General features: G+C 43.3%; 1 protein-coding gene across 6 annotated transcripts in view; it reads left to right on the top strand.

The window, feature by feature from the left end:
• The window catches only part of LOC111976808 (periphilin-1), a 30990-nt gene extending 14001 nt beyond the window's left edge, over positions 1-16989 (top strand). For all 6 annotated transcript variants that reach the window (XM_024005954.2, XM_024005953.2, XM_024005952.2 and 3 more), the window contains 4 exons: positions 22-245; positions 2531-2589; positions 6398-6529; positions 16302-16989. In XM_024005954.2, the coding sequence (XP_023861722.1) occupies positions 22-245; positions 2531-2589; positions 6398-6529; positions 16302-16511 (625 nt within the window). In that variant the 3' untranslated portion in view covers positions 16512-16989. The remainder of the gene's footprint in view (positions 1-21; positions 246-2530; positions 2590-6397; positions 6530-16301) is intronic.
• The last annotated feature ends 2085 nt before the right edge of the window (positions 16990-19074 follow it).

Below are 19074 nucleotides of genomic sequence, written 5' to 3'. Positions count from 1 at the left end.
GCTGTTTTCTTTACTGTACAGATTCATAAGGGACGATCATTCATTCCGGAAGCCCCGCTTCAGTTTTGGGTTCCAGAGATACCACTCCTTTACCCCCCGCCCACGGTTTCACTGGAGAGACCAGTCCGGCCCCCCTGGGCCCCCAGGCCCACCACAAGACCCATCAGGCCCCAACAGCCAGTACAGTGACCAGAGGAACATGGACAGGAACTCCACCGCCAAGTCCTCACCTAAAGGACACACCAGTAGGTTTACGGTTATGTTGTGTTTGATGGGAGTTTTGACCGAATGAATTAACCTGTGGCTACAGGGTAAGCGTATTACCATCTATGCCAACATGAACCAGATCTCTTGGCAGAGTTCATAGTAGGGGCTAGGGCTGCACAATTAATCAGATTCACATCGAAATGTCAATATTGACATGTGAAATATTCATATCGCAATAAATATTTTGAAACGCATCTCAGCCGCGTAATGGCCTTTAAAAAAACGTTTTCTATTTTTTTTGTTCTCTTGTGGCTGTTTCCCACCAAGCCCGCCCCCGTCAATCAAGCAGCGCAGTTCCTCTTCCTCGCTGTTAGATCATTATAAGTTTGCATGCTGTTCTCTTAGATCAAATGCAGTCAGACGATTGTTCAAAACAAGAACGATGCTGCTTTCTACTTAGCTTCTCAATATGTCATCCTATTTCTAGGATTCCAACAGTTCACCCAAATATTTTGATCTATATCGCACGAAAAATCKAATCGCAACATTTGGTTAAAAAAAAATTCATATTTTACCCATATCGGGCAGCCCTAGTACAGGCAACAACAAAAAAATTATACCTAAAATACCTATATCACTTTCCTCGTGTGAACACTAGAGTGCAGTATGAGCAAACAGTGTTCATGTCAACTCAGACAGTGAATATATTAGCTACATTTGGAATGTGTTTTGCTCATCAGTATTCCTGGTGGTTGATAGTCACCAAGCAACAACCTGACAATGTTGCATAATACTGTCTGCACACAGCATTGGTAGATATTATAATGACAGTATTATGTCATCATTCTATACAATGAAATGGCAAAGAATAGTATCCTACTGAAAAAGTGCCAATCATTCCAACCTTCATTAAACACTAGTGTATTTATGTCACCTCTTATGTAGAATACATAACAGCTGCTGAGCATCAAATTATAATATCATTTATTTTATACAGTACTCTATTGGGCATATATTTAAAGGGATACTTTGGGGTTTTGGCAGAGAGGCCCTTTATCTACTTCCCAGGAGCCAGATGAACTCGTGGATACCATTTTTATCTCTCTGTGTCCAGTATGAAGGAATTTAGAGGTAGTTTTGAGAGCTAATGCCAACTAGCGTTAGCGCATTGACTGGAAGTCTATGGGTATCTGCTAGTATGGTAGTAGATACACATAGACTTCCAGTCATTGCTCTAATGCGAGTTAGCATTGACTTGTGAAACTACATCTAAYTTCCTCATTGCCAAAACCCCGAAGTATCCCTTTAAGTACTGAACTGTAAATATTTCTGATCATCAAAGTTCGCCTCATCACATTAGCATTAGTATCATGAAGAATAAAAGTGGTTTAGTAAGACCGCAATCGATGTACCTGTAAGTCATCAATTACTTCTTATGCTTAAGCCCCATTCTCTATCATGTTTGAAAGTGTTTTCTTGAATAACTTTGCATTGTCTGAAGACGACCCAGGTCTTGTTATCTGCAATAGAAACCATCATGTCATCTTTCATCTCCTTGCTTTTGTTTAAATTAGCTGTATCGCTATTCTCAACTGTGGTAGTAGTAGTGGTGGTGGTTGTTTTTTCTCCTATTTTAGTCAGCTGCTATGTCTCTGCGCAGACTGCAGTACTGTGGAGGTGTGTGGGTGTGGGTGAGTGTGTGAGGAACAGGTTGCTCTATGTGCCTGAGAGATCTGCTATGATGGTGACTCATTTCTATAGTGTGTGTTAGAGATGGAAAACGAGAGAGATATAGCTAAAGAAAACAAGGAGAAAGAGGGAGTGAGGTACCGGGCAGACAGCCAGCTTTGAATACAGGTAATGAACCATAACAAAGCTATCGCCTCACACACTGCAGTCAAACATTGCGAGGCAGACTTTGCAAATCACACCCAATGCTTAACGAAACATACATTTTAGCCCCTGCGTGCTGCCTGTAGACAATAACTCTCCCGCTGATGGTAGATTGCAGCCAGAGAGATGGAGATGGGGAAGCTTAGTCCTGAATTATACCTGCAGCTAGAGGCACTAATGGGATGTTAGTTTGGCCCTGAGGACACTGGGTAGGTTGAGTAGTCCCAGCATCAATCACAGATATTAGAGTTAATTGAGAGATATCAACTGGGCCAATCAAGGATATTAGAGTTCATCACAGATGTCAGCTGCTGTAGTTTAGCTCTAAGTTATCCCCCATCTGTTCTGAGCTGTAGGTGTGTGTTATGTTGAGTGGGGGCTTGTGTTGTATTGTTGTTTGAAGATGTGGTTTGTCTGTGTGATGTTGCAGGTGCTCTCAGGTCTTCTGCAGGCGCCAGCAGAGAGGAGAAGCAGCCTGTGTCGTTCACAGTAAGTCCACATTCCACCACTCCTCTCAGCACGTTTGGGATCTGGGGAGTCTGTGCTGTTTAAAGTAGGGAGGGCACACATCCTGTATTTGTTGTCATGCTCCGCTAGTGTATTGTGGTGACTGAAATTGTAAATCATTCCCTCTCTCTTCCAAAACTACATGTAGGTAGGCCTCCTTCATAATAAAAAAAAAAAAAAAAGTTTAGCCAGCAGGGTTTGAGTAGGTTACATTCTAAATGTAATCCGTTACATTTACCTGTCAAATTGTAATCCACAATGTAACTTTTGGATGATCAAAACTCTGTAATGTTATCTGATTACTTTCCCCTTAAGAGGCGTGGGTTCGTGGCTGTCACAGCCATAAAGTCATAAAATCTGATTTTAAACCTAACCTTAAGCACAGTGCTAACCCTAATGCCTAACCCTAACCTTAAATTAAGACCAAAAAGCATATTTTTGTTTTCATAAGTTTTTACAATATAGTCAATTTTGAGGTTATGGTTAGGCATTATTGTTAGCAGTGTAGTTAAGGTTAGGGCTATATTTAAAATCAGATTTTATGACTTTGTGGCTGTGCCAGCCACTAACCTGGGCGTTACAATTTTGAAGACAAAATTACCATTTGAACGACATCAATAGCAGGAAAATTCAATCTTATAGTTTACATAGTTCGCCATACATGAATCAGATGTATGATTTTTACATTTTACTTTATGGGTTGGTTATGTAGGGTTCTTCTAACCCATTGCTTTCTACTACAGATAATAATACGATTAGGCTATATCTTTACATTAAAAAAACTGTGTACATTTCCAGTCATTCCAATTAATTAAATACTCCTTGATCCTCAAGAATAGGACTTGGAAATGTACACTGATCAAAAATATAAACGCAAAATGTAAAGTGTTGGTCCCATGTTTCATGAGCGGAAATAGAACATTTATGGGATCTTTTATGTGCACATAAAGCTTATGTGCAGAAATGTGTTTGCATCCCCATTTCTTCTCTGCCAAGATAATCCATCCACCTGACAGGTGTGGCATATCAAGAAGCTGATTGAACAGCATGATCATTACACAGGTGCACCTTGTGCTGGGGACAATAAAAGGCCACTCTAAAATGTGCAGCTTTGTTACACAACACAATGCCACAGATGTCTCAAGTTTTCGGGGAGCGTGCAATTGGCATGCTGACTGCAGAAATGCCCACCAGAGCTCTTGCCAGAGAATTGAATGTTAATTTCTCTACCATACACTGCCTCCAACATTGTTTTAGAGAATTTGGCAGTACCTCCAACCAGCCTCACAACCGCAGACCATGTGTATGGCATCGTGTGGGTGAGCGGTTTGCTGATGTCAGTGTTGTGAACAGAGTGCCCTATTGTGGTGGTTGGGTTATGGTATGGTCAGGCATAAGCTACGGACAACGAACACAATTGTATTTTATTGATGGCAATTTGAATGCACAGAGATACCATGATGAGATCCTGAGGCCCATTGCTGTACCATTTACCTGCTGCCGTCATCTCACGTTTCAGCATGATAATGCACACCCCCCATGACACAAGGATCTGTACACAATTCCTGGAAGCTGAAAATGTCCCTGTTCTTCCATGGCCTGCATTCTCACAGACATGTCACCCATTGAGCATGTTTGGGATGCTCTAGATCGACATGTACAACAGCGTGTTCCAATTCCCGCCAATATCCAGTAACTTCTTACAGCCATTGAAGAGGAGTGGGACAACATTCCACAGACTACAATCAACAGCCCGATCTACTCTATGTGAAGGAGATGTGTAGCGTTGCATGAGGCAAATGATGGTCCCACCAGATACTGACTGGTTTTCTGATCCACACGCCTACCTTCCTTTTTAAGGTATCTATGACCAACAGATGCATATCTGTATTCCCAGACATGACATCCATAGATTACTGCCTAATGAATTTATTTCAATTGACTGATTTCCTTATATGAACTGTAACTCAGTAAAGTCTTTGAAATTGTCACATGTTGCATTTATGTTTTTGTTCAGTATAGATTAGCCATTATTTTACCTGATCATATCCCCAAAACTAAGGACGAATTAGCCTAATTTATTTAGTCATGGAGGCCTGATTGGGCTCATTGCTTCGCGTTGAAAAATAAACGGAAGCAAACTGAGTAGTCCCTTATATGTAACTGATTACATATAATCCATTAATCCATGATCCCCCCTTGCTTGACTGCTGCTTCAATTTCTCAGAAGTGATATGTACCACACTGGGAGGTATGTACCACACTGGGAGGTATGTACCACACTGGGAGGTATGTACCACACTGGGAGGTATGTACCACACTGGGAGGTATGTACCACACTGGGAGGTATGTACCACACTGGGAGGTATGCACTGCAACAAATGTACTTATATTGAATTTAAGTCTGAGTGAATCTCTTTGCCCATTATGCTCGCTGTCAAAATGTTTATTACACACACACACACACACACACACACACACACACACACACACACACACACACACATACATACAGCGCCTTTCAAGGTCCTTCAAATCAAAGATATAAAAAAAGAAAAACTCAAACATTTGAATAATCTTGGCTAGTCTGCTCGGTAAGATTATTTATATGTGTGTGTGTCCTCCGCGCTCCTGGCTATGATGGGAATTGGAAGAACAGAGAGAGCACAGGTGCAGCATAAAGAATGGAATTGAAAGTTGGATGGTCTGACTTAGAGAGAAAGGAGCAGAGTGAAGCAGAAGTCTCCTTCCGTTTTACCATGCTGATGATTCCAACTGCCTGCTAACCTTGAGAAGATGAACTCAACAACAATCAGGTGGGCTCTGAATGGCAAATGTGCTAAGGTCTAAAGGAATACAAAGGGAACATGGACTTCCTGAAGGGCCGCCCCCAGGTGGTAAGGGTAGGTAACAACACATCCGCCATGCTGATCCTCAACACGGGTGCCCCTCGGGTGTGTGCTCAGTCCCCTCCTGTACTCCCTGTTCACTCATGACTGTATGGCCAGGCATGACTCCAACACCATCATTAAGTTTGCTGATGACACAACAGTGGTAGGCCTGATCACCGACAACAATAAGAAAGCCTATAGGGAGGAGGTCAGAGACCTGGCTGTTTTTTTTGGCATGGGTCAAAAGATCCTCAGATCCTCAAAGTTCTACAGCTGCACCATCAGGAGCATCCTGACTGGTTGCATGACTGCTTGGTATGGCAACTGCTCGGCCTCTGACCGCATGGTAGTGCGTACGACCCAGTACATCACTGGGACCAAGCTTCCTGCCATCCAGGACCTCTATACCAGGCAGTGTCAGAGGAAGGCCCTAAAAATTGTCAAAGACTCCCGCCACCCTAGTCATAGACTATTCTCTCTGCTACCACACGGCAAGTGGTAACGGAGCTCCAAGTGTAGGTCCAAAAGGCTACTCAACAGCTTCTACCCCCAAGCTATAAGACTCCTGAACAGCTAATAAAATGGCTACCCAGACTATTTGCATTGCCCCCTCCCCTCTTTTACACTGCTGCTATTCTCTGTTTATTATCTATGCATAGTCACTTTAACTCTACCTACATGTGTACATATTACCTCGACTAACCGGTGCCCCTGCACATTGACTTTGTACCGGTACCCCCTGTATATAGCCTCACTATTATGTTACTGCTGCTCTTTAATTATTTGTTACTTTTATTTCTTAATTTGTTACTTATTTTTTACTTCACACGTATTTATCTTAAAACTGCATCGTTGGTTAATTAACTGCTTGTAACTCTCTCTCCCCTGTGTCTATGTAGGTGGCTCAAAAGAAGGAGAGATCCCACAGCAGAGAGGGAGAAAGAGAGAGGGAAAGAGAGCTCCCCTCCACCGTGAGCAGGGCCGCAGCACGAAACAGAACCATCCAACAGAAGAGGAAAGAAATAGAACAGGTATAGTACAGTGAGCTCTTAACATCTAGTATTGTATATCATGTTTGAAATTATTTAGAGGAAGAGTAGATTTGAGAAAAACAAATGAGTGAAAGATAAAGGAAGAAGGACTAAGAATATAACATCAGAAGAATAAAATAAAGTTAATCAGAAAACAACTTGCATCCTGATAACTCAACTGGATACTAACACGCGAACAGTTGTTTACACGTTGCAAGAGAGTTGCTAAGAGAGTTTCTAGCTACTAGCTACCTGCTGTTAGCTAACAAAAATGACAATAAAAAACTGCAAAGGACAGGACAAAAGACAGGAAAACAAGTACCTAAACTTACACAAGCAAGAGAAAACAATTCAGACAGAAAACAAGAAAGGTGGGCTTTGTTTACATTAAGAAATGCCTAGCTACAACTAGCAAAGTGAAAACATCTACTGTATCCAGCTGTAATCAACTAAGATGGATACATTTGTGACTCATTTCAGGAAAATAGATGTATGTCGTACGTCACTACTTCACAGGAAAGGCATTTGAATGTCGTTTATGTTTTTTAATCAAAATGCATCTTTTGGCACAAATTTCTTCTGGAACGTGAACTTTCATGTRCCTTAAAAACAAACGTATATGCCATCTGTAAATACAAATAAAATTGTTAAATTAYGAGCCTAATTGGTTTAGCCATGGATAAAAACAGGAACCTTCTCACTAGCTGTGATAATGGATGGGCTGGATATGCCAAGAGATGAGTTCGGATTGCGCTTGCCATGTAGCAAGCTTCTGTCTATAACATGAGTTTAGTATGTGTAGGTGATCCTTTCTAAAGCGGCTTTTTTGAAAGATATCATAAAGAACTGCGCAAATGTTGCTAAGGCTCCACTTTCTGGAGGACCGAGTTATGAAATCAGTGGAATCCCCGGGAGAAGCAAAGTATGTAGATCTTTTGTTTCGGCTTTACTTAGGCTTTCCTGTCTGACTAAAGAGAGAACAGAAGGCTGTTGTATAAAACACCTGTCTGGATTACATCTTTAAACTAAGGGCAACCATGGCATCAGTGACAGAAGCAAACATCCATTTATATGGGTAAGAGAGTCTAGCTAGCTACATTTTCAGATATTATACGTTTCTAATTGGCTCGCCAGCTAATGTTACGTGTCTGATCTTTGTAGTAATGTTATTTGTGTCTCAGAGCCATTTGCATTGCTAGTTATAGCATATTGTTAGCTAGGTAGCTAACATTGAACCTAGCTATTAGCTTTAGCTACCTGTATATTCATGCAGGGTAGTAACTGATGTCATGCAGCCTGTCATTTTTGCGTTTATACTTTTTCACAACGACAATTTTGATGTCGGACGACAAAAAAATGCTCATGATGTTGCTGCAACAACTGTATACAGACATGTCGATAGAAGTAGTATAAACCAGCCTTTAGTCTTGAAATCTTTGGTTGTACACTACCGTACTCATTGTTTAGCACATGGCCTCACGTGAATCCTTAAAGGGATGGGTGGGGCTGAGGCTTAAGAGGGTGTGAATGATGCTGGATGGGTGTAGATAAAGAAGAGCTCTCCAGTAGGTGTACCAAAACATTCAAGGGCCATTTTCTCAAAATTGGGGTTACAAGTTTATCAACTTTCGTTTATCAACATACACTAAGTTGACTGTGCCTTTAAACAGCTTGGAAAATTCCAGAAAATTATGTCATGGCTTAAGAAGATTCTGATAGGCTAATTGACACCATTTGAGTCAATTTGAGGTGTACCTGTGGATGTATTTCAAGGCCTACCTTCAAACTAAGTGCCTCTTTGCTTGACATCATGGGAAATCAAAAGAAATCAGCCAAGCCCTCAGGAAAAAAATTGAAGACCTCCACAAGTCTGGTTCATCCTTGGGAGCAATTTTCAAACGCCTGAAGTTACCACGTTCATCTGTACAAACAATAGTACGTGAGTATAAACACCATGGGACCACGCAGCCGTCATACCGCTCAGGAAGGAGACGTGTTCTGCCTCCTAGAGATTAACGTACTTTGGTGCGGAAAGTGCAAATCAATCCCAGAACAACAGCAAAGGACCGTGTGACGATGCTGGAGGAAACAGGTACAAAAGTATCTGTATCCACAGTAAAACRAGTCCTATATCGACATAACCTGAAAGGCCTCTCAGCAAGGAAGAAGCCACTGCTTCAAAACAACCATAAAAAAGGCAGACTACGGTTTGCAACTGCACATGGGGACAAAGATTGTACTTTTTGGAGAAATGTCTTCTGGTCTGATGGAAAAGAAATAGGACTGTTTGGCCATAATGAACATTACATTTACATTTACATTTAAGTCATTTAACAGACGCTCTTATCCAGAGCGACTTACAAATTGGTGCATTCACCTTATGATATCCAGTGGAACAACCACTTTACAATAGTGCATCTAACTCTTTTAAGGGGGAGGGGGGGGGTTAGGAGGATTACTTTATCCTATCCTAGGTATTCCTTAAAGAGGTGGGGTTTCAGGTGTCTCCGGAAGGTGGTGATTGACTCCGCTGACCTGGCGTCGTGAGGGAGTTTGTTCCACCATTGGGGTGCCAGAGCAGCGAACAGTTTTGACTGGGCTGAGCGGGAACTGTACTTCCTCAGAGGTAGGGAGGCGAGCAGGCCAGAGGTGGATGAACGCAGTGCCCTTGTTTGGGTGTAGGGCCTGATCAGAGCCTGAAGGTACGGAGGTGCCGTTCCCCTCACAGCTCCGTAGGCAAGCACCATGGTCTTGTAGCGGATGCGAGCTTCAACTGGAAGCCAGTGGAGAGAGCGGAGGAGCGGGGTGACGTGAGAGAACTTGGAAGTTTGAACACCAGACGGGCTGCGGCGTTCTGGATGAGTTTGTAGGGGTTTAATGGCACAGGCAGGGAGCCCAGCCAACAGCGAGTTGCAGTAATCCAGACGGGAGATGACAAGTGCCTGGTTAGGACCTGCGCCGCTTCCTGTGTGAGGCAGGGTCGTACTCTGCGAATGTTGTAGAGCATGAACCTACAGGAACGGGTCACCGCCTTGATGTGAGTTGAGAACGACAGGGTGTTGTCCAGGATCACGCCAAGGTTCTTAGCGCTCTGGAGGAGGACACAATGGAGTTGTCAACCGTGATGGCGAGATCATGGAACGGGCAGTCCTTCCCGGAGGAAGAGCAGCTCCGTCTTGCCGAGGTTCAGCTTGAGGTGGTGATCCGTCATCCACACTGATATGTCTGCCAGACATGCAGAGATGCGATTCGCCACCTGGTTATCAGAGGGGGGAAAGGAGAAGATTAATTGTGGTGTCGTCTGCATAGCAATGATAGGAGAGGCCATGTGAGGATATGACAGAGCCAAGTGACTTGGTGTATAGCGAGAATAGGAGAGGGCCTAGAACAGAGCCCTGGGGGACACCAGTGGTGAGAGCACGTGGTGCGGAGACAGATTCTCGCCACGCCACCTGGTAGGAGCGACCTGTCAGGTGGACGCAATCCAAGCGTGGGCCGCGCCGGAGATGCCCAGCTCGGAGAGGGTGGAGAGGAGGATCTGATGGTTCACAGTATCAAAGGCAGCCGATAGGTCTAGAAGGATGAGAGCAGAGGAGAGAGAGTTAGCTTTAGCAGTGCGGATCGCCTCCGTGACACAGAGAAGAGCAGTCTCAGTTGATGACTAGTCTTGAAACCTGACTGATTTGGATCAAGAAGGTCATTCTGAGAGAGATAGCAGGAGAGCTGGCCAAGGACGGCACGTTCAAGAGTTTTGGAGAGAAAAGAAAGAAGGGATACTGGTCTGTAGTTGTTGACATCGGAGGGATCGAGTGTAGGTTTTTTCAGAAGGGGTGCAACTCTCGCTCTCTTGAGAACGGAAGGGACGTAGCCAGCGGTCAAGGATGAGTTGATGAGCGAGGTGAGGTAAGGGAGAAGGTCTCCGGAAATGGTCTGGAGAAGAGAGGAGGGGATAGGGTCAAGCGGGCAGGTTGTTGGGCGGCCGGCCGTCACAAGACGCGAGATTTCATCTGGAGAGAGAGGGGAGAAAGAGGTCAAGCACAGGGTAGGGCAGTGTGAGCAGAACCGGCGGTGTCGTTTGACTTAGCAAACGAGGATCGGATGTCGTCGACCTCTTTTCAAAATGGTTGACGAGTCATCCGCAGGAGAGGGAGGAGGGGGGAGGAAGGGGGAGGAGGATTCAGGAGGGAGGAGAAGGTGGCAAAGAGCTTCCTAGGGTTAGAGGCAGATGCTTGGAATTTAGAGTGGTAGAAAGTGGCTTTAGCAGCAGAGACAGAAGAGGAGAATGTAGAGAGGAGGGAGTGAAAGGATGCCAGGTCCGCAGGGAGGCGAGTTTTCCTCCATTTCCGCTCGGCTGCCCGGAGCCCGTTCTGTGAGCTCGCAGTGAGTCGTCTTGCCACGGAGCAGGAGGGGAGGACCGAGCCGGCCTGGAGGATAGGGGACATAGAGAGTCAAAGGATGCAGAAAGGGAGAGAGAGGAGGCTTTAGGAGGCAGAATCAGGAGATAGGTTGGAGAAGGTTTGAGCAGAGGGAAGAGATGATAGGATGGAAGAGGAGAGAGTAGCGGGGGAGAGAGAGCGAAGGTTGGGACGGCGCGATACCATCCGAGTAGGGGCAGTGTGGGAAGTGTTAGATGAGAGCGAGAGGGAAAAGGATACAAGGTAGTGGTCGGAGACTTGGAGGGGAGTTGCAGTGAGATTAGTGGAAGAACAGCATCTAGTAAAGATGAGGTCAAGCGTATTGCCTGCCTTGTGAGTAGGGGGAAGGTGAGAGGGTGAGGTCAAAAGAGGAGAGGAGTGGAAAGAAGGAGGCAGAGAGGAATGAGTCAAAGGTAGACGTGGGGAGGTTAAAGTCACCCAGAACTGTGAGAGGTGAGCCATCCTCAGGAAAGGAACTTATCAGGGCGTCAAGCTCATTGATGAAACTCTCCAAGGGAACCTGGAGGGCGATAAATGATAAGGTGTTAGCTTGAAAGGGCTGGTAACTGTGACAGCATGGAATTCAAAGGAGGTGATAGACAGATGGGTCAGGGGAGAAAGAGAGAATTCCACTTGGGAGAGATGAGGATCCCAGTGCCACCGCCCCGCTGACCAGAAGCTCTCGGGGTGTGCGAGAAACACGTGGGCAGACGAGGCGAGAGCAGTAGGAGTAGCAGTGTTGTCAGTGGTAATCCATGTTTCCGTCAGTGCCAAGAAGTCGAGGGACTGGAGGGACGCATAGGCTGAGATGAACTCTGCCTTGTTGGCCGCAGATCGGCAGTTCCAGAGGCTGCCGGAGACCTGGAACTCCACGTGGGTCGTGCGCGCTGGAACCACCAGGTTTAGAATGGCAGCGGCCCGCGGTGTGAAGCGTTTGTATGGTCTGTGCAGAGAGGAGAGAAGAGGGATAGACAGACACATAGTTGACAGGCTACAGAAGAGGCTACGCTAATGCAAAGGAGATTAGAATGACAAGTGGACTACACGTCTCGAATGTTCAGGAAGTTAAGCTTACGTTGCAAAAAATAATCTTATTGACTAAAATGATATAGTACTGCTGGCGGTGAAGTAGGCTGGCTAGCAGTGGCTACGTTGTTGACTTTGTTTGAACGTGTAGCTGGCTAGGTAACCTCTAACTGGCTAGGTAACCTCGACAATTTCTCAAACTACACATTATCTTGGATACAAGGACAGCAAAGACAACTATGTAGCTAGCTAACACTACGCTAATCAAGTCGTTCCGTTGTAATGTAAGTTGTAATGTGAGTTTTCTACAGTGCTGCTATTCGGTAGAAGTTGGCTAGCTAGCAGTGTTAGCTAGCAGTGTTGACTAGGTAGGAGACGGCAGCGCAGCGCGGCGGACGAAAATAGCTGGCTAGTTAACCGAATAATTACTCTAACCAACTCTAAGCTACACAATTATCTTAGATACAAAGATAGCAAAGACAACTATGTAGCCAGCTAACACTACACTAATCAAGTCGTTCCGTTGTAATGTAATCGTTTCTCCAGTGCTGCTATGCTGCTATTCGGTGGCTAGCTGGCTAGCTAGCAGTGTTGACTACGTTACGTTCGGACGAAAATAGCTGGCTAGTTAACCGAATAATTACTCTAACCAACTCTAAGCTACACAATTATCTTAGATACAAAGATAGCAAAGACACTATGTAGCCAGCTAACACTACACTAATCAAGTCGTTCCGTTGTAATGTAATCGTTTCTCCAGTGCTGCTATGCTGCTATTCGGTGGCTAGCTGGCTAGCTAGCAGTGTTGATACGTTACGTTTCGGACGAAAATAGCTGGCTAGCGAACCTCAATAACTACACAATAACTACAATAACTACACAATTATCTTTGATACAAAGACGGCTATGTAGCTAGCTAAGATCAAACAAATMAAACCGTTGTACTGTAATGAAAATGAAAATGGTAAAACTACCTGTGGAGCGAAGCGGAATTGCGACTGCACGCTCCAAACCGGAATCGTTATGTTGTGAGGAAAAAGGGGGAGTCTTGCAAGCCGAAGAACACCATCCCCACCGTGAAGCACGGGGGTGGCAGCATCATGTTGTGGGGGTGCTTTGCTGCAGGAGGGACTGGTGCACTTCACAAAATAGATGGCATCATGAGATAAGAAAATTGTGTGGATATATTGAAGCAACATCTCAAGACATCAGTCAGGAAGTTAAAGCTTGGTCGCAAATGGGTCTTCCAAATGGACATTGACCCCAAGCATACTTCCAAAGTTGTGGCAAAATGGCTTAAGGACAACAAAGTCAAGGCATTGGAGTGAACATCACATTGCCCTGACCTCAATCATATAGAACATTTGTGGGCAGAACTGAAAAAGAGTGTGCGAGCAAGGAGGCCTACAAACCTGACTCAGTTATACCAGCTCTGTCAGGAGGAATGGGCCAAAATTCACCCAACTTATTGTGGCAAGCTTGTGGAAGTCTACCCGAAATGTTTGACCCAAGTTAAACAATTTAAAGGCAATGCTACCAAATACTAATTGAGTGTATGTAAACKTCTGACCCACTGGGAATGTGATGAAAGAAATAAAAGCTGAAATAAATAATTCTCTCTACTATTATTCTGACATTTCACTTTCTTAAAGTAAAGTGGTGATCCTAACTGACCTAAGACAGGGAATTTTTACTAGGATTAAATGCTGGGAATTGTRAAAAACTGAGTTTAAATGTATTTGGCTAAGGTGTATGTAAACTTCCGACTTTAACTGTATATATCATTTTTGTGCAAAAATATTGAATAGGGTAATTTTACCAATTGCACTTATGGATGTGAGGTTTGGGGTCTAACCTGTATTTACGATTACAAGCATTGGGAGAAAAATCTTAATACAGAATTCTGCAGAATTATCAAAAATAACAAAAATGAAGTACCAAATAATGCATGCAGAGTAGAACACAGAAGTTTACCTTTTAATTGTAAATATAAAGAAAATGACACAAATTTTTGCACCGTTTCAAATTAAGCCCCAAAACATCCTTACAATTCAAAGCACTGAATATCCAAGAGCTTAACACTGAAAAGAGACCCCTGTGTCAGCTATTAAAAACACTAAACAACCCTATTATCCAAACACACAGGGAAATCTATCAAATTGTTACAGAAATTAAAACTATTTGACAAATTGGAAAAATGTAACAAAAACAGAGAAAACAAAATCACTATTTGGCACTCAAAAGAGAATAGAAATTGTCAGAATGTCTCTATTCTGTCAGAAATACAAAACAGAGACAGATCCTGACCAAATACCACCAATTTGCTATAGAAAAGGGGAGACACAAAAAAACATGGCTACCCAAAGTGGGGCATCTATGTGGTCACTGCACAACAGGGGAGGTAGAGACAGAGATACACTTTTTCCTCWACTGTAAGAAATACTCGCAAATAAGAATATTTTTTTCAATAAATATCTCAATCAAATCCTAAGTTCTCTGCATTTACTAACGRCATAAAGCTGGGAATTATTCTGGGTGAGGGAGAAACTACAAATATTACTGCCATATATGTATATGATTGCCATAGCCTGAGGGACATTTCTCAACAATTAATTCCCTGAAGTATTTACATTGTATATAACTTACAAGTAATACATAGTGTAACCATCATTCATGTTTGTTTATTTATTAGCTGTTGTTTCTTTTTATAATCGTGTTTTTATTTAATTACATGTATGACTGAAGGTTACACAATACAACAGCAGTAGTGTTGTACATGTATACATGATTATATATGTACTATTATTACTACTGAAATTAACTGTATTTCACTATCTTCATKGCATTGTACTGTATTTACTGAAATGCTGTACCACCATACCACTTTGGCAATATCTACAAATTGTAATTCATGCCAATAAAGCAATTTGAATTTGAGAGAGAGAGAGAGAGAGAGAGAAAGAACAGAGACGAGGAGGTAGGATTATGAGAGCGAGGGGAATAGAGAGGGAGGGAAAGGAGAGAGAGAAGGAAAGAACAGAGACGAGGAGGTAGGATTATGAGAGCGAGGGGAATAGAGAGGGAGGGAAAGGAGAGAGAGAAAGAAAGAGAGAGGGAAGTTGTGGAAAGGGTGATTTGATAACTGCAGTGCCAAAACTAATTGAGGAACATTGCGCCAGAGACACCTCAAAATTATAATAAATTATTCTTCATTGTAGCAGCTGAATCAGTTGAATAGGTTATCATTCATGATTAGAGCCAATACATGGTGAGGTTATAATCTGCTTGTACATCCCTGGGTAGTTTACCTGCAATCACTCACAGATGGAACTTCTGTTATCTTCAGGTTGTTTGTCCAGGTTTTTTAATCATAAATCATAATGAGTCATCACATGCGCACGGTGCTGTTTTCTTTGAATAGCTTTTGATACACGTGCTTTAATAGATACGTCACAGTCAATGTGACAGAACATCACATGAAGCGTTGCCAGTGGGAGGTGTGCTGTGTTGTCTCCATCCACTCGACTGATGAGAAGGTATCTCTCGCTCTTCACATCTCCATGGTTACTGGAGATGGTAGGCTCTGTGAGAGAGTAGTCTCAAAACAGGTAGCTGATACACCCATCCTTCAAAGATCCACACAGTGCCCTTTCATGGTGTGTACTGTCGTGTGAACAGCTGTCTGTGTGTGTGCTGCTGCCCTGGACTGCTAATCCACTCAGTGGTAATGGCATACACATGACGAGACCTCTCGCCCCAAGCATCTCTCCTAGAACTCTCTCAATCCCTGTCTTTCCATCCTCTTTTCCTCTCTTGCTTTCCATCATCTCTTTCATCCTCTCTTCACACCCGCTCTCTTTCCATCCTCTATCTCTTGTGATTCTCCTCTCTCTTCAGCCCAGCTTCTCCCCCTCGCTCTTCCCCTCTCTCTTGCTCTCTCTCTTTCTCGCTCTTCACCTCTCKCTCTCTGTCTCTCTCTCTCTCTACCCCCTTTCTCCCCCTCTTCATCTTGTGTTTGCCTTACTCCACCTGTGTCTGAAGGCTCATATCTGCAGCATTCCTTTGGTATTAGAGTGAGCTGAGGTATCTTTAGACCAATCTGTGCAATGCTCCTCACTGGAACAGGAGCCACAATGCAAAGAAAACTCCCATGTGCCATGAAAATATGTTTGTGTTTGTCATGCTGGTGTACAATTAGGATTGTGACACAGCTTAATGTGGTTTAGAAGATAATGTGGTTTAGAAGATGCGTGTACAGGTTTGTGTTTTAGGACTGTGATGCACAGTTTAAATGTGATGGTGAAAAAGCTGACTGTCTGTGTGTTATGCAGGTGTACCGTCAGGACTGTGACACGTTTGGTGTGGTGGTGAAGATGCTGATAGCCAAAGACCCCTCCCTGGAGCGGCCCATCCAGTCATCTCTACAGGAGAACCTCAGGGAGATTGGCCTGCGCTGTGTAGAGGCCATGCAAGAGTTCATTGAGGAGTATGACACCAGGGAACCATCCACAGTGATACGCACACACGCACCTTTGTCTTAACCTGTGTAAGTGGCTGGCTTGTCTACAAAAACACTGATTGTGGTGTATACATGCTGATTTGGGTATGTAATATTGGGTATGTAAACTCGTGAGCTGGTCTGTCCTTGGTCAGTCAAGCCAAAGTCACTCCTGGTGCTCAGCCTTCTGGAAGCTCTGGAAGCTCAAAACTTCTACTGAAACTCAATAATTTATGTTTGTCAACTTTCAATATTGCTCTTGACAATGTGATGATGTAAGATATAGCTATTGCACTTGTGCTTCCTACCAAAGTGTAGTTCATGAATTCCAAGCCCCGGTATTATATTGAAATGTTGTCTTTTTTATTGAAAATGTATTTATGACATGATTAATACATGACCTATAATATTTTTATATACTATGTTGATATACAAGGGTGATTTCTTCCAATACAGAGCAAGTTTCTATTTACACAACCTTTGGATATTCTCGGTGCATTAAAATCTGTTCTTGAAAATTAGGTCTCTCTGTGTTTGATTCAGTCTTGTAATGTCTCATGCTGCTGCTCCCTACACTCCCTGATCTACAAATCTCCCTGATCTACAAATCTCCCTGATCTACAAATCACCCTGATCTACAAAACACTCCCATACACATATCACCCTGACCTGCAAATCACCCTGACCTGCAAATCACCCTGACCTGCAAATCACCCTGACCTACAAAACACCCTGATCTACAAAACACCCTGACCTGCAAAACACCCTGACCTGCAAAACACCCTGACCTGCAAAACACCCTGACCTACAAAACACCCTGATCTACAAAACACCCTTCTACACAAAACACCCTGATCAACAAAACACCCTGACCTACAAAACACCCTTATACACAAATCACCCTGATCTACAAATCACCCATATACACAAATCACCCTGATCTACAAAACACCCTCATACACATATCACCCTGACCTACGAAACACCCTGATCTACAAAACACCCTGATACACAAATCCCCCTGACCTACAAAACACCCTGATCTACAAATCACCCTTATACACAAATCCCCCTGACCTACAAAACACCCTGATACACAAATCACCCTTATACACAAATCCCCCTGACCTACAAAACACCCTGATCTACAAATCACGCTTATACACAAATCACCCTGATCTACAAATCACCCGTATACACAAATCACCCTGATCTACAAAACACCCTAATACACAAATCCCCCTGACCTACAAAACACCCTGATCTACAAATCACNTACAAATCACCCGTATACACAAATCACCCTGATCTACAAAACACCCTAATACACAAATCCCCCTGACCTACAAAACACCCTGATCTACAAATCACTCTGATCTACAAATCCCCATGATCTAGAAATTACCCTGATCTACAAAACACCCTTCCACACAAATCACTCTGATCTACATATCACCCTGATCTACAAATCACCCTGATCAAATCAAATTTTATTGGTCGCATACACATATTTTGCAGATGTTATTTTGTGTGTAGTGAAATGCGTGTGTACCTAGCTCCAGCAGTGCAGTGATATCTAACAATTCACAACAATACACAAATCTGAAAGAAAACAATGGAATTAAGAAATATAGAAATATTAGGACGAGCAATGTCGGAGTCCAGAGTATAGAAATATGTGTGCATATATGCAGTACCGGTCAAAACTTTGGACACACCTACTCATTCAAGGGTTTTTCTTTATTTKTACTATTTTCTACATTGTAKAATAATAGTGAAKACATCAAMACTATGAAATAACATATGGAATCATGTAGTAACCAAAAACGTGTTAAACAAATCAAAATATATTTTAGATTCTTAATTCAAAAGGCACTCACACATCTGAGCTATCTATTTTGTAGGTGCATGGTATCAGTTGAAAAAAATGAAAAGCTCTGACGAAGGCCGTGAGGCCATAAGGAAGCTTATTAAAGAGCAGTGAAACTATCAAGGGCAGTGTGCGGGTTTCTTCTTTTTTCTTCAAGTTTTAGATTCTTCAAAGTAGCCACCCTTTGCCTTGATGACAGCTTTGCACACTCTTGGCATTCTCTCAACAAGCTTCACGGGGAATGCTTTTCCAGAAGACTTGGAGTTCCCACATATGCTGAGCACTTGTTGGCTGCTTTTCCTTCACTCTGTGGTCCAACTCATCCCAAACCATCTCAATTGGGTTGTGGTCGGGTGATTATGGAGGCCAGGTCATCTGATGCAGCACTCCATCACTCTCCTTCTTGGTCAAATAGCCATTACACAGCCTGGAGGTGTGTTGGGTCATTGTCCTGTTGAAAAACAAATGATAGTCCAATTAAGCGCAAACCAGATGGGATGGCGTATCGCTGCAAAATGCTGTGGTWGCCATGCTGGTTAACTGTGCCTTGAATTCAAAATAAATCACTGACAGTGGCACCAGCAAAGCACCCCCAAACCATCACACCTCCCCCTCCATGCTTCACGGTGGGAACCACACATGCAAAGAACATCCGTTTACCTACTCTGTGTCTCACAAAGAGACGTCGGTTGGAACCAAAATCTCAAATTTGGACTCATCAGACTAAAGGACAGAT

This window comes from Salvelinus sp. IW2-2015, linkage group LG17 (genome assembly GCF_002910315.2).
Source record: "Salvelinus sp. IW2-2015 linkage group LG17, ASM291031v2, whole genome shotgun sequence".
In the NCBI taxonomy this organism is placed as follows: domain Eukaryota; kingdom Metazoa; phylum Chordata; class Actinopteri; order Salmoniformes; family Salmonidae; genus Salvelinus; species Salvelinus sp. IW2-2015.
This window is presented reverse-complemented; position numbering and strand designations above follow the sequence as displayed.